The following is a 14,595-nucleotide window of genomic DNA, read 5'->3' on the forward strand; positions in this document are numbered from 1 at the left end:
GCTCCGAGCCATGCTCCTTAAAATAGTAAATTTTAATTTAGATCTTTTATATAATATATAAAATTTTAAATTAATAATAGTAAAATTATACTTTCACCACTTTAAAAATATTAAAAGTTTAAATTTACCCTTTAAAAAGTATAAATATATAAACTATTAAAATGATAAATTTATATTTTACTATTATAAAAATATATAATTTAATTCGACTTCAAAAATTTGAGGCTCTACCTAATATACTCAATTTTATATATCATTAGGTTTTCGTATCTAAACTTATTATATACCTAAAGCAATACATATTTTATATATAACCAAACATTCATAATTTAAGTTAGTTAAATTTTGACATATTTAAAATTTTCGGTCGAGTTTTACACAAAACCTAAAACAATATGATATCTGTCTCGAAAAGATGAGATTTGCACACAATAAAATTGAAATTCATATAACCAAATTAGTTATGGAAAGGAATATGAACATTTTCACTTCATCTGTACATAAGGAACTACAAACTCATATCTTTTATCGATGAAAATATCATAAAACCCTATAATAAAAATCAGATTATATTTTACTCCTTTCAAAAAATGGCAAATTAATCCTTACACGTTAAGTTAGAGAGCAAATCAATCTGTTAAAAATTTTATCCATTTTATTATTAAAATTAATCTTTATACATTAACATGGCATATATATGACATGGCACGTGTCATTGTCAAATTATTCCATCAAGACACCAATTTTTAACAGTACAAATAAATAAAATTTTTAATATAAAAGATTAATTTACTTTTTTATCTAAAATATACAGACACAAATTTACCCATTTTCTGAATAAAATGGACAAAATACAATCTAGCTACTACAATAGAGTCTCTATAGTTCTTTTGCCCACTTACAATAGAAGAAGAATATACACAACCCTAAACCCAACTATTTGAAGAAAAAAAATAAAAGGGGTCTCAACTCCACAAATTCCTGTCTATGTACATTTGGTAGATATACAAATATATACCTCTCCCTCCCTGCCTCCATGTCCATGGACTACACAACTGTTTATATTTGTTACCAAAAATGTAAATAAACTGTAGCTGAGAATGGAAACCATCTATGATGGTGATTTGCCGCAATTTTGTAACACTTTCCCTCGATTTGGCCACCATTTTTTTCGTGTTTTGTCTGAATCTTGATGTCTATGCTTTCGGACTATGGCCTTAGTTTCCTTTAATCTCACCTTGTAATCTTTCTTCCATGCCCTGAACCTGCGCTTCAGTTTCCGTAGTTCTTCGTAAGAATTCATGTTAGAAGCAGGTTGGGTAGTTTTGTTTATATCATCTTCAAAACTTTGTTTCTGCTGCTCAAATTCCTTTACCAGACTGCTCACTCCATTTTCTCTCCCCCCAACCTCTTCCATAGCACTGCCTTCACTCTTTTTGGCTGCAGCAAGACTTGCCTGCAACAAGTGCAATTCAAATCAATACACATCTAAGTCATTGTAACTAGTAATGGTAATCTACATGCACACAAACTCACTTGCAGGGGTGCAGTTTGCTTTCGCAACATCTCCTCCGTTTTTTTCATCTTTGCTTCAGACTGCTGTAATTGCTCCTCCGTTTTTTTCATCTTTGCTTCAGACTGTTGTAATTGCTCATCCATTTTTTTCATCTTTGCCTCATACTGTTGCAATTGCTCCTGTAATGTGGCATTTTCCTGTTGTTTTTGCCCCAAACTTGCTTCAGCGTCAACAACTCTTCTTTGAAGCTCTGCCATTGCTGAAGACTGCTCATTTGGTATGTCCTGGTCAAGCCCAAAAAGAGGGTCATATTTAAGTCCTTAGGCCCGGAAAGAAAGAAATATCTTTAGAAAACAGCATGTTATGAGAAGAGAATACATTTGCTTCAGAATTTTCTCTAACCAGCTTTTGTTTAGATCTCGACGGTATCAATTTATGCGAGTTACTGAAATGTTTCCTGACCAAACATCCACGAATTACTGCAGCAGGCAAAAACATGATAATGGTAAGAAAGAGAACTATAGACAACAGAACCCACAAATTTAGATAGCACAAAAGAATTTACCAGATTGTAAACCTATGATTGCAGTCAACAGTGTACTTCCCTTATTTGCCTCATCAGTGTACTTCCCTTGGAAATTTTCACCATATGCAACAACACAAAGGAAACATCCCATCAATTGATAAGACAAAAGAATGTAAATTACCAAAATATAGGTAAAAATACACATAAATCTACACTTTCAAGCCTCTAGTATAAAAAGGCGCTTTGAAGATGAAGATGTATAAAGATGGAATCTAAAATGTCATGCAGAAGAAAACCCAATGCATGAAACAATGTTAACTTCTGACTGGATAAAACAACATAAATGTTAGAAAACAAGCAATGGTTTTGGTAACACCTGTTTGCAACACCTGTTTTCTCCTATCCTCCAATACACCAATCTGCAAGCAAGACAGACATAACAGCGTCAAAGAAACTATTATACAAAACTACAAAGAAAATGCAATAAGTTTGTATCTCCATTCTCCAAACTCAATATTACGGGTACATAAGATCAGGTGGAATATAAGATTATCTTGTTTGATTTATTTGGTCGGAATATAAGATTACCTCAAAGTAAAGTTTCCTAAATTATCATTATTATAGAATTTTAACTTTTATAAGTTCCAACATTTTTTAGTCTTAAAATTTTCATAAAATTATAGTAACTTAATAATTCCATTTTATTACATTTTGATTTTGTCATATGAATTCCATTGAACAACCATTGAACCTAATTATGCTAGTTTATTTATATATTTTATAATTGTTTAGTTTAGAGAATTTGGTTTGCTTTTAATATAAAAAGAGAAGTGAAACTAAAATTTCTGATATAAACCTTGAAGTTCTCTGTTCTATTTAATATGGTTTTGGGTTTTATAACAATCTAAGAAGATTGGGATTCTTTTTTTAAATAGACTAGGTTTTTTTTAAATTGGCAATCTGGGTTTGTTCCTAATGTAAGCTATTATAGCCTTATTTGTAAAATTTTATATAAGATAAGAAAACATGGAGGTTTTATTTCCACAAAAATAAAACCATATAAAGAAAATAATTTCTCAGTTAAAATATGCCATCTATCCTTGTACTCTTCCCAAAATTGAAATTTAATCTCTATACTTTTATCTTCAAAATTTTGTCCCTTTATCTTTTAGATTTCAAAATTCAAATCCAATCTTTTTCGCTAAATTTGTTGGTGTGCCATTTTGAAATAAAAAGAAATTATATTAACTTAGTAGCCATGTAACTAAGAAAATAACTTTGTAATAAATCTAAATTTAACAAAATAATTTTTACAATGTAAACAATTGGACCTGAATTTTGAAATTTGAAAAGTAAAAGACTAAATTCCTAAAAATAGAAATACAGAGACTAAATTCCAAATTTCTGAATAGTACGAGAACTTATGACATATTTTAACCTAATTTCTCTCGGTCTTTTACTATGGGCATTTTAACCTAATCTCTATATAATAATAACTCCCAATCTCAAGGATTCATCAAGAAACTAGCAAATCAGATTATACAAACAATTTTCATAAAAGAAAAGGTTAATCAAACAAATTCAAATTAATTGTTTAACCCAATATCAAAATTCAAAATTTATTAAAAAATTTTCATTTTCAAGAGCATTCTACAAACAATTTTTAAAAAAAAAAATAAAAATAAATCTTTAACAAATGCAATAAAGTAGCATGGAGACAAAGGGTAATTTTGTTTTAAATTTCAGATTTAGCCCGAAATCTTAGATAACCTAAAAAAAAGGCCGTAATAAAATTACACCCTATATTACGGCATCTTAACACTATTTAGAAATGTGAGATTACAGGATGGCCGGACTGTTGAGAATCCAAACATTGTGATCTCATTCCGGAATATAACATTACAGACCGTAATGTAAGATTCGGCCAACCACACACTCTTTACAATCAAATATAAACCTCGTTGTCTTAGCAATATATATATAGGCACACACATATGTATTTACACACATGTATACATAAACCTGGTTTCTTAGGCTCCACTTGAAAAAGGATTCTTTGTGATCTCTACAATGACTAATTTGGCTAACATGATTTTTTGCCGTAGTAAGTGAAATTCATCTCCTAGCTCAAGCAGAGTAGAAAATGTAGAAAGTTAGGATAGAACAGGTCGCTGGCCTTATATGAGATCTTAGTACAAACTCTTGATATGAATAGACCAAAAGTTAAGTTGGTTGACTCTTGCAATTATCTATAGTGTCACATAGGTCCTGGACGTGTTTAGGGAAGGTGACACCGAGGTTGAAAATTACAGCACAAATCAAAAAACACGAGAAGAGAGTATAGAACTTACCAGCCCAATTCGAAGATACAGTTTGGTGTAGCCAATTTGATACATTCCAGGGAGCATATTAAATTGTTTTAGAACAGCAACTGAAATACTTAAAGGATCCTGAGATTCATTGGTTTCTAACAGTAGGAAACCATACCTGAACACAAATTACAGGAAGAATCATAGGGACTTAATAAAAATTTTAAAACGAGTCATAAGTAAACGAGTTTTTAGCCTCTACCTGTCTGCAAATTCCTGATGTGTCATTCGAGTAGGATATCCAGATCTAGACATTCTAACAGCCTCCAAAACTCCACTACATCTAAGCTGCTGTGAGACAAGATCCTCTTCATACATGCCAGGGAGCTGCTTGCGATTTGGTTTTATGCAGCAAATAAAGTGAGGTTTTGTCTTCTCCAACCGCTGCATTAGTTTGAAGAGTTTACCCTGCAAGTATAGAACAAAAACATCAACATCTACAATGCATGTTTTTATGTTTTATACTGAAGACTAAAATGAGAGAGCTTCTGCAATAAAGAATGGATCACAACTATTGAGTAAATTTTACCTTAAACTTTGCACTGACACTTTGGTTTGGAGAATCCAATGAAGTTGCTGGTTCCAAAGTTTGATTAAGCATTTTAATGGCAAATAATTGTGGCAATTGGCCGTTACAGGATGAAAGAAGTTCGATTAACTCAGGGTTGAGTGAATCTTGGTTCTTCTTCAAAAAGTCATTTGTATCATAGAGTACCTGACAGAACTCTGAAAATCAATAATTTCATTGTATACCTTGCACATTACCATATCAACAGTATGCAATGCTATTTGAATCAACTTTCCAGAAAGCAAGCTCCGTTGATTGATTCCAGGAATTGCTCTAAAGCTACATTATTAAACTGGATATACATGAATCTTAAGTGTTGTGAAAAGATGAGTAACTGACCTCTCCCGCAAAATGTCGAACACCAAAGACCCTGCCTTTATCTCCTTTGAAGCAAGCCATACCATTGAGGTTTTGCTTCAACTTATTAGCAAGGGTTGCATCATTTGCATCAGGGGAATGCAAATCCTCATCCAATAAGGACAGTAGCCCTATCGGTTTCTGCAAAATGACTAGCAAACAAAATACTGACAGACGGCCCACTAACATTTTGCTTTCAATGCAACAATATATTACAAGGAAATAAATTACCTTCTCAAATAAGTCCAAGCACTCTTGGTTGTCTGCAAAATCAACTTTAACCCCATCAATTCCATCCAACTCATACTCCTGAAATTTGACCAAGAGAAGACCCTTAAATGAGAATCCAGCTTAAGAGTATAAAGGTCTCATTCTTCTACAGAACTGCATAGAAATCAAACAGACATATACTATACATGTAAAAATATTTAAGATGCTAACCTCTTGCTCAAGCTTAAATATGTGCCGGTTGAAGTGCTGTTGCAACCTCTCATTTGCATAGTTTATACAAAACTGCTCAAAGCTATTCTTCTGAAAATGAGGAGGAAAAATCATCAGTTGGAGACACTTACAAAAATATACCCTAAATGGCTAAATAAATGTACTTACCTTAAATGACTCAAACCCATAAATATCAAGGATGCTTATGGACCAGCCAGTGTGCTGTTTGCCCACTTCAAGTAAGTTGTTTATTTGTTCCACAAGCCAGTCAAACAAGCTAGCATAGATGAATTTTGCCAAAGCATCTCTTGCATCAATGGCCTAAGTTACAAGTTGAAATTAGTTCATTATAATGTTGTTAGTGACTGCATCCGAGCAAATATAGAATAGGCTCATGAATAATTTTGTTAACCAAATACAGGACAAACCTGCTGCATTGTAAACTTTTCAACAATATTACCCTCTTCAGTTTGGATTCTACGCGCAGATAAAGCTTCCTTCAGTTCATGTGGTTCACAACCGATCAGCCTGGCAGCATTGATTAAAGCTGCAACAAGGAATAAAACATAGCATCTCAAATAAATTCTTAAAACATAATCATTTTCAGTCTTCAAGGATAAACACAATATATTATCAAGCATGCACTTATATGCAACACAAAGGCTAATTAAGGATTTAGCTTTAAAAGATTCAACAAAAAAGCAATATTAGCATGTAGAAAACTATGATGATGAACATATTATAAGGGCTTCACAGCACATGCATTTTCATAAATTTGTATTTTATCGTGTATGATGAGTTCAGAACAGAATTCCTAATGGTCCGAGACATGTTACTTGGTAGTTACTACAGCATAACAGTTGATGAAATACGTGGAAGATTATTAACCAAAAACAGGTCACTTAAAAGTCCATCCAAAGTAACTCAATAAAGGTTGGACCACGTTCATTGCAAAGCTAGCAAAAATTTTTAAGACAATAAATGACACAGGAGCTTTTATTTTATTATAATATTTTATTGTTCCTGTCTATTATTTAGTTTAAAGTATTAGATATCTTTTTGGACAGCTAGGCTTATTATTACTTGAGGGTTAAGTCTAAGATTAATAATAAAATCTTATTTGCAAGAAAGCCTAGTAACTTTACTTGAAAGAAAGAAAACTTATATAGATAAGTTGTAGGCTTTACACCCATTATTATTCTTATTGTTTTCTTTGAATTAATAGAAAAACTAGAGGTTTTCTATAACTTTAAGTTTTCTAGAGTTCCATCTTTCCAACTAGTTTGCCGACCCCTAAATCTTTCTTTTGTTACTATTTACTCCCTTAAACCACATCAAGTTTTGGTAGCAGAGCCTAATTATATCCTAGGTTTATATAAGGGCTTGCTATCAAGCAATGGTTGGATGCGTTAGAGATTGAGGAAGAGGAAACCAGTATTGAGAAATGGAATGGGCTGCAATACGAGCAATTGAAGAATTATAGCGTGCAGTTTATGCTTGGCTGCGAGAGGAACAAAAATGACCTTGAAGGAGATTCCAAAAGGTGTCCACAACCAATTTGACATACTAGAAGGTAGTCTCTCTAATAAATATGATTTTGGTGTGAAAGAAAACTCCTTTCATGATGCTAGACCAGCAAACCTAGCAATACGAGATAGATTGAAGGAGAGGTTGGCGCATGCCCTTGAATTAAACGAGGGTAGAATTAATCTTGAAGTTGCTGATTTTCTTAATAAGATGCATGTGGAAGAGCAAGACTATGATTTGTTAGATCCTATTTATGACGGGTATCCGGAAGAAATTGAGGAAGAATCCTTGATTGTTCGTGATGCATTGACAACAACCTTAGAGGAAGGAGAGGAATGGAGGCGAATTGGAAATCTCCTAGATATGTCAAAGGACACAACGTCCAATATGATGATTTTGAAGTAAAAAGAACTGATTCTGTTTCTACAATCAAATCAGATTCTACCAAGAGAAAACTTTGTGCTGAACACAAGAAAAAGCAAGAAAGCCTGAAGGGAAGTAATAGTCAAAAGCTAATGCAGTCTTTTGAAGAAAAACTACTTGCTTTCAACGTGAAAGCTAACTTTCTGAAAGCTGCTGCTAAAAAACTAGGTTCTGGTGGTTTCAAGTGAAATAGACGGTGCTAGATTATCCTCAAAAAATGAAGAGAGCCTCAATGAAAGAGGCATGAATAAGGACTTTCGGTTGATGGTTTTGCATGACCATCTTCCTTGGCGTCCGAACTTGCATCTTATTTTGATGAACACAAAAATCGATGTTGGTTTGCTCTCTAAACCTTTGCCTAGAACTTATATCGATAAGGGGAATGAAGTAATTTGTAGCTTTCATGATGAAGACCTAATTAGTAATAGGGAGATGGAACTTTTACTAGTTTCTTGTACATCAGTTCCTAGTCTAAAACTGATTCAAGGGCCATTGTTTTTGCTGCCAAGCAAGATCCCAATCACATTGGATATGGCAATTCATGTCACGTGCCAATTGCAAGGTATGGGACTTGGATCCCACATAGGGAAGTAAGGGATTTCCTAGTGGGGTTTATATGGACCTAGGCTCTCCAACCTCAATAGCTAGCTTTTGGGGTATGATTCTCCAAAAGCCCATATCAATTGATATTAGAGCCAGCCATCATGCTTCTCAGTTGCAATCGTGCAATGCAAGTGGTGACGCCGGCATTGCAGTGTTTGTTTGCCCGGGGCTAGATTAAGCTATCGCAAAGCCAGTTTGTGTGGGCACCAGAGCTGCGGAGCGTGGTGGATTGTTATGTGCCAATTGCAAGGTATGGGACTTGGATCCCACATAGGGAAGTAAGGGATTTCTTAGTGGGATTTATATAGACCTAGGCTCTCCAACCTCAATAGCTAGCTTTTGGGGTATGGTTCTCCAAAGGTCCGTATCAATTCAGTTCTGCTCAAAGGACACCAACATTTAGAAGCGCATATGGGCTGATGAATACATGAAATGTGCAATGGTTGAATGATATGAGTCTTTCAAAATTGTCCTGAAAACTCTAGTGATTAGGGAGAATGAGAAAAGGACCATTAGAACACACCTCTTACAAATTTCAGAATGGTTCTTTTACTTTCATTTGCAAGAAATTAGTGGAATTGTTGGGATCCTAAAAGATGGTGATGCATCCAAAAAGAATGTCATGGTTTTCTCATCATAATATATGTCAGAAATAGCTATTTGTGATATGATGGTCCATTTCAAAACTGAATTTGAGATGGAAAACAAGGATGGTGTATCAATCATTTTCTATTTGCAGAAAATCTTTCCAAATGAGTGGAACATCTTTATTGAGAGACTAAACTTTAAAGAGAATGAAATTTGGGAACAAGGAAATAATAAAATTAAAGACCTCGAAACTGTTCAGATGTTCCAAGGCATTTTTCTCGAGGCAGATAGCAAGGATTAGCCAACAATTTTTAAACTGAATGTTTAAAATATTTTCAACTTATCTTGGAAACTATAAGTTGTGTTAGCAAATGAGGACTATTTCTCTCTTGATCTTAAACATGGCTGGATTTCCTTCATTGTTGCGAGAGATAATCTTGAAAAATCTTGAATACGTTGTGATTGTAGTGAATGGCGTTCCTGAACAGGAATTGTCATATCTATGTTGTTTATCACAGCAACCAATTACATCAGGGTTAAAGCTCACCATCCTTTCTTTTTATGTAAAGCTCCTACTGTTTGATGAACAATAAAGAAAGCCATAAGAGAAATCGATGTGCTGGAAGTCTTGTTGGATGATTTATAACCAACACAAGTTTATTTTGGGTCAAAATCAACATCTCGGTAATGCCAATGAGTTGGAGAGAAAATCCAGTCTTAACAGCTTCAAGCAACACTTCGATAGTGAAGGTGTTATTGTTACTTCCACCAAGTTCATGGAATCTAGTTCACGGAAGTTTCCAATTTTTGACACTAAGGATATTGGCATTATTTTGAATATAAGAAGAAAAAAGAAATTTGGCAACAAATATTGCTGAAAGTAACATCAGCATAAATGATGTTGAAAATTCAAATAAGACACAACTACTTCCTAAAGCTAAAACTGATGTTATTGAAGATGTGGTTGACGTTAAAGAAGCTAGGTTTAGATGGGGTAACCGATTAAGAGATTTTTGTTGAAACAGTTAGGCAAAACAGCCAGCAAATGTTCTTGGAGAGTGGAAAGACAGCTACAAAGTGCTGATTGAGAAATTTATGTTGATGTAGTCAAGTTTTTCTTACCGAAGTCGGCTTTTCAAGCCGGGGAGAATGACGCAGAAGCTTTTATTTTTATTATAATATTTTATCATTTCAGTTTGTTATTTAGTTTAAAATATTAGATATCTTTTTGGACATATTTTATTGTTTCAGTTTATTATTTAGTTTAAAGAATTAGATGTCTTTTTGGACAGGTAGGCTTATTATTACTTGGGGATTAAGTCTAGCGTTAATAATAACCTTTATTTGCAAGAAAGCCTAGTAACTTTACTTGAAAGAAAGAAAGCTAATATAAATAAATTGTAGGCTCTAAGTTTTCTAGAGTTTCATCTTGTTTCCTACTAGTTAGCCAGCCCTTAATTCTTTCTTTTGTTACTATTTTCTCCCTTAAACCACATTAATAAACCTGCATATCTGCATGATAAATGACAATATCTTGTTGCCTGAAGTTCAACGTTAAAACTAGTAAACTAGTCCAGTTTCTAAAGTAGAAGCTTCTTGACTCGACCATAAGTAATAGAACAAATTGACATGTGTATTTACTGCCAAGCAATTGTATTCTTCATTTTATGTACCACCACCTTGCCGATGAGACATCGCCATCATAGAACTATGTAAGGCTTCTATAAGTTCAGTTCCTTGAGAAATGCTATAATCTCTCTCTCTTGGCCACAAAAAAAACAGAATAATCCTAGACGTATATATCAAATGCATTTTATTTTTCTGAAGAATACCATTATGCAAAGCAAAAACCCATATTATTACCTTCATCATTTGATGCCTCCACATGATTTTCATAATCAATAGCATGAAATGATATATTTCCCAACCATAACACTGCTGCAAGCATTGCAAATGCTTGATCTTGCTCTCCTTTGCTAATTTGAAAAATATCTAAGGTTTCCTACAGAAATGGAGAAACTATTGCTTAAAAGGCAATGGGACAGACATTATGTGGAAAAGGAATGCCTGCGGTATTGATGGTAACATTAAAATATAGCCTTCTGAGTTACCATAAACTTAAGAAATCTCTGAGCATCATCAACACCATTAATCACCAAGCAGTCACTCTGGGCCAGATAGTTGTACTCGTTAGCCATTTTAAGATTCAGTCTCTCTGCAAACACATTATTACGAAGAACATAAGTAAATTTCGCAGATTCAAGTTATTAAGTTACAGAGTGGTAAACAGTATCATGCATTTATGTCAAGTTAAATGGACATGTTGAGGGGTTCTGGCATTTTAAAATAGATATAGCACCTATAGCATTTAATTGGTTCAATCTAAAGAATAAAAGACCATGTGGCAAGAATAACTTGAGCAAACTTGAGCTTTAAATGGTACGATAAAAAAGTTTCAAGAGAGAATAGGTGCAAGCACACTAGCATAGTTCCATGTAGATGAGATAGGGCATGGCCAATGTTATAGAGTCTGAAAAACTATTCTAAATCTACATAAATTGTAAAGCACTGTAAAATGAAATAGTACCCCTTAGAGCTTGCGGAGCACCAGCACAAAGCTGATAAAAGATATGGTAGGACCTTTCACCATTGGCCAACTGAACTACTCTTGACTGCTCAAGGGTGACATCAGAAAACATACACATCAAATATCATACATGATAACAATGATAAAATTCATGCAAAGTTTAACTGAGTCAGGAAGTCACCTTTTCCAGAAGAACTATCCAGAAGGATTGTCAGGGAATCAACATTAGCACAAAAATCAGTCAGTCACCGGGATTTATCTAATATCATTTATTACTACAATGTATCAAGTAATACCAGCAATCTTTTCAATTTCAACATGCTTACAAGTTCGAATCTTGGAACCACATATCTTCCCTGCTGCAGTAAAATGAATTTCAATAAGTTTCCCCTGCAACGTAAGTATGTCAGAGTAATTAATAAGACATACTTTCTGAGCTATTGCAGATGTGAAATCAAAAACCAAAGTAGAAATTGTCCACTAAGCTCTGCTAGAGTAGAGAACAATTTTTAAATAAATAAGGGAAAAAACTCACAAATCTACTAGAGTTGTCATTCATAGATGTCTTTGAATTTCCAAATGCTTCAAGTAGACAACTTGTCTGGAGGATTTGACACTCTATCCCAACATTGCCACCTCCAAGGGCAGCTAGGTATTGCACCGCAAATTTTGCCGTCTCAGTTTTCCCAGCTCCACTTTCGCCACTGCAAGATAAATTTATATATAATTCTACAGTTCATAAAACAATACATGTGCTTAAAGACCAACAGAAGTATTACATAACCATATATAACTAAAAAAATTAAACATCAAACTAACCTTATCATCAGAGATTGATTTACTCCATCTGCAAAATTTTAATTAGACATAAAGAGAACATCAGAAACAAGTTATTGTGACACCACTAGGAAATTTATCACTTGTTTATTGTAACTAAAAGAATGGATTCATTCACCATTCATCATCTCATTATAAGCGTTCTCTGCTATAGCAAAAACATGAGGCTTGTCTGTAGCTTTCTGTTTATAAGCCGTGACAATATCCTTCCCATTAATTTGGACATCTTTGAATGGGTTGACTGCAATCAAAATTGGACCTGCTTTACTCTACATAAAGAAAAAATGTATAAATGGAGCGCCACAGAGATATCTTCATAAGTACATGTGCAAGGCTTATATCCCACTTACATATATCATATCACGAGAATATCTATATTTAAGATTGTGAAAAACTGTGGGCTCATTCAAATAACTAAGATGCATGAGATCATCCACACCATCCAGAATTTCTGGGTTTGCAGGAAAGAGGTGGCAGGTAGAGACTTTAACAACCTATAACAATGATATAGTATAGATCACACACCAACCAGCCAAAGGGAGAGACTAATGAACAATTTCAGAAATCATGAAACTTACATTTCCATTGGCAAGGGAGACAAATGATTCTTCCCCTGATGTAGAATGTATAGTTCCAGATACCCACACTCCATTGGATTGCCGACACCAAACACGAAGTTTCTGAAACCAAATCCGCTCACAATAAATAGATTTCTTTTAAAAACAAATAAATACTTCTTTTTGCACTAAATAGATTTGTTATGACCCTCAATCCTATACCATATCATCAAAAACATTCCTAATCAATTATATAAATCTATGAAAAAAAAAAAGAACACTTCATTTGACACACACATTACTTTTGGCAATAAAACAATAAAAAATTCATTAAGACAATAAGAAAAAGAAAAGAGAAACAATACTAGACAAACTGAACCATTCTTCATATTCCCATTTCTTAAAATCCCATATTTCCCCATATTCCTACTAATTCACTTCCTTCCTAGTATCAACCCCCAAAAGCAAAGAAAACATAACTTTACATGGATATATCATACATTAAACCTCCAAACATAAAGTAAGAGCTAAAGAAACGTCTTCCTAAACATACTAAAACAAAATTGATCAAACCAAACTAAATCATACTTCAGATTTCTCGTTTCTTAAAACTCCATATTTCCTTTATGCTTTCTAACAACTTCCTATACAGTCTTAAAACATGGGTTCATCAATTTTGAGCTTCTAAAAACACTTCCTAAGCATACTTAAAACAAAAAAAAAAACCGAAATACTAATTTCAATTCCCACTTAATACTTACTTTCTCAATAAAATACCCGATATTATCACTCCCCTCCAAAACCCCCGTTTCCTCCACCCTTTCCTCTCCTTCAATTCCTTCCACTGCCACCACATTATATGGCGAATCCACATTCACATCTTTCCTCCTTTTTTTGTTCCAAAAGGTATTCCTCTTCACTCGCAACTCATTTTCTTTCCTTTGCCCTTCACCACCGCTTTCGCTATTAGAATCGGTATTGAAGTTCGGCTGAGCAGACCAGCGTCCCGATCGAATCCTTGCCCTTGATGGTGGTCGAGAAGGTAATGCCGGCGGTAAATCTTTGGGCCTATCGGAATTGTCTCGTAGCCGGAGAGATTCTAACATCTCTTCCAGCGAACTTCTCGCTAGAGTCGTAGGCGACAACATCACTTCCGAGAGGGGGAAAAAACCCTAAAACCAATCCAAAAAATAAGTTATTTTTAGATATTCATCATCAATTTCTCGTGTTAAAGGCGCAAAGAGAAAGCCAAAAGAATATCGGAACTGCAAAATTCTTGAGGTGATAGAGAAAAAGAAAATGAGCGGCGAACAAAACAAAGGACTGGAACGTGTCCGATTCTGTTGATAAAAACGGAAATCGAAACTTTGGGGATTAGAATTTGCTAAAATAGAATGAAATGAAATGCCGCGAATTTTGAAAAACGAAACTTTTTATTTTACGAACAATTTCAAAATGCGAAACATTAAAAAAATAAATAAGTAGAAAGTTTCTTTAAAAGAAAAGTAAAAAGTTTCTTGCAAATCTAAAAGAATAACTTTTAACAAAAAACCGGCAATAATGAGTTTTTTCCATAATAAGTTAGGATTTTTTTTATTTCTAAAAATAAGATTATTTAGTCAAATAAGGATACAAATTTAACCCTTTTAACTTCGAAGTTCTTCATTATTTTTAAATTTCTTTTACATTTTCTTGA

General features: G+C 33.8%; 1 protein-coding gene across 1 annotated transcript; it reads right to left on the minus strand.

Annotated features, from left to right (window-relative positions):
• Positions 1-761: 761 nt before the first annotated feature.
• LOC105783745 (myosin-2) lies at positions 762-14,374 on the minus strand. The gene is made up of 24 exons (XM_012609372.2): positions 13,661-14,374; positions 12,921-13,022; positions 12,693-12,836; positions 12,461-12,611; positions 12,325-12,352; positions 12,041-12,209; positions 11,832-11,895; positions 11,687-11,700; positions 11,506-11,590; positions 11,030-11,133; positions 10,782-10,920; positions 6,206-6,324; positions 5,946-6,098; positions 5,778-5,867; positions 5,568-5,645; positions 5,319-5,477; positions 4,941-5,126; positions 4,614-4,819; positions 4,394-4,529; positions 2,419-2,461; positions 2,082-2,147; positions 1,895-1,995; positions 1,537-1,800; positions 762-1,456 (listed from the first exon to the last, which is right to left on the minus strand). Exons 1-24 carry the CDS (start codon positions 14,045-14,047, stop codon positions 1,112-1,114), a joined length of 3,333 nt encoding a protein of 1,110 aa, XP_012464826.1. The 5' UTR covers positions 14,048-14,374; the 3' UTR covers positions 762-1,111.
• Positions 14,375-14,595: the final 221 nt, after the last annotated feature.

This window comes from Gossypium raimondii, chromosome 13 (assembly GCF_025698545.1).
Source record: "Gossypium raimondii isolate GPD5lz chromosome 13, ASM2569854v1, whole genome shotgun sequence".
Lineage (NCBI taxonomy): Eukaryota > Viridiplantae > Streptophyta > Magnoliopsida > Malvales > Malvaceae > Gossypium > Gossypium raimondii.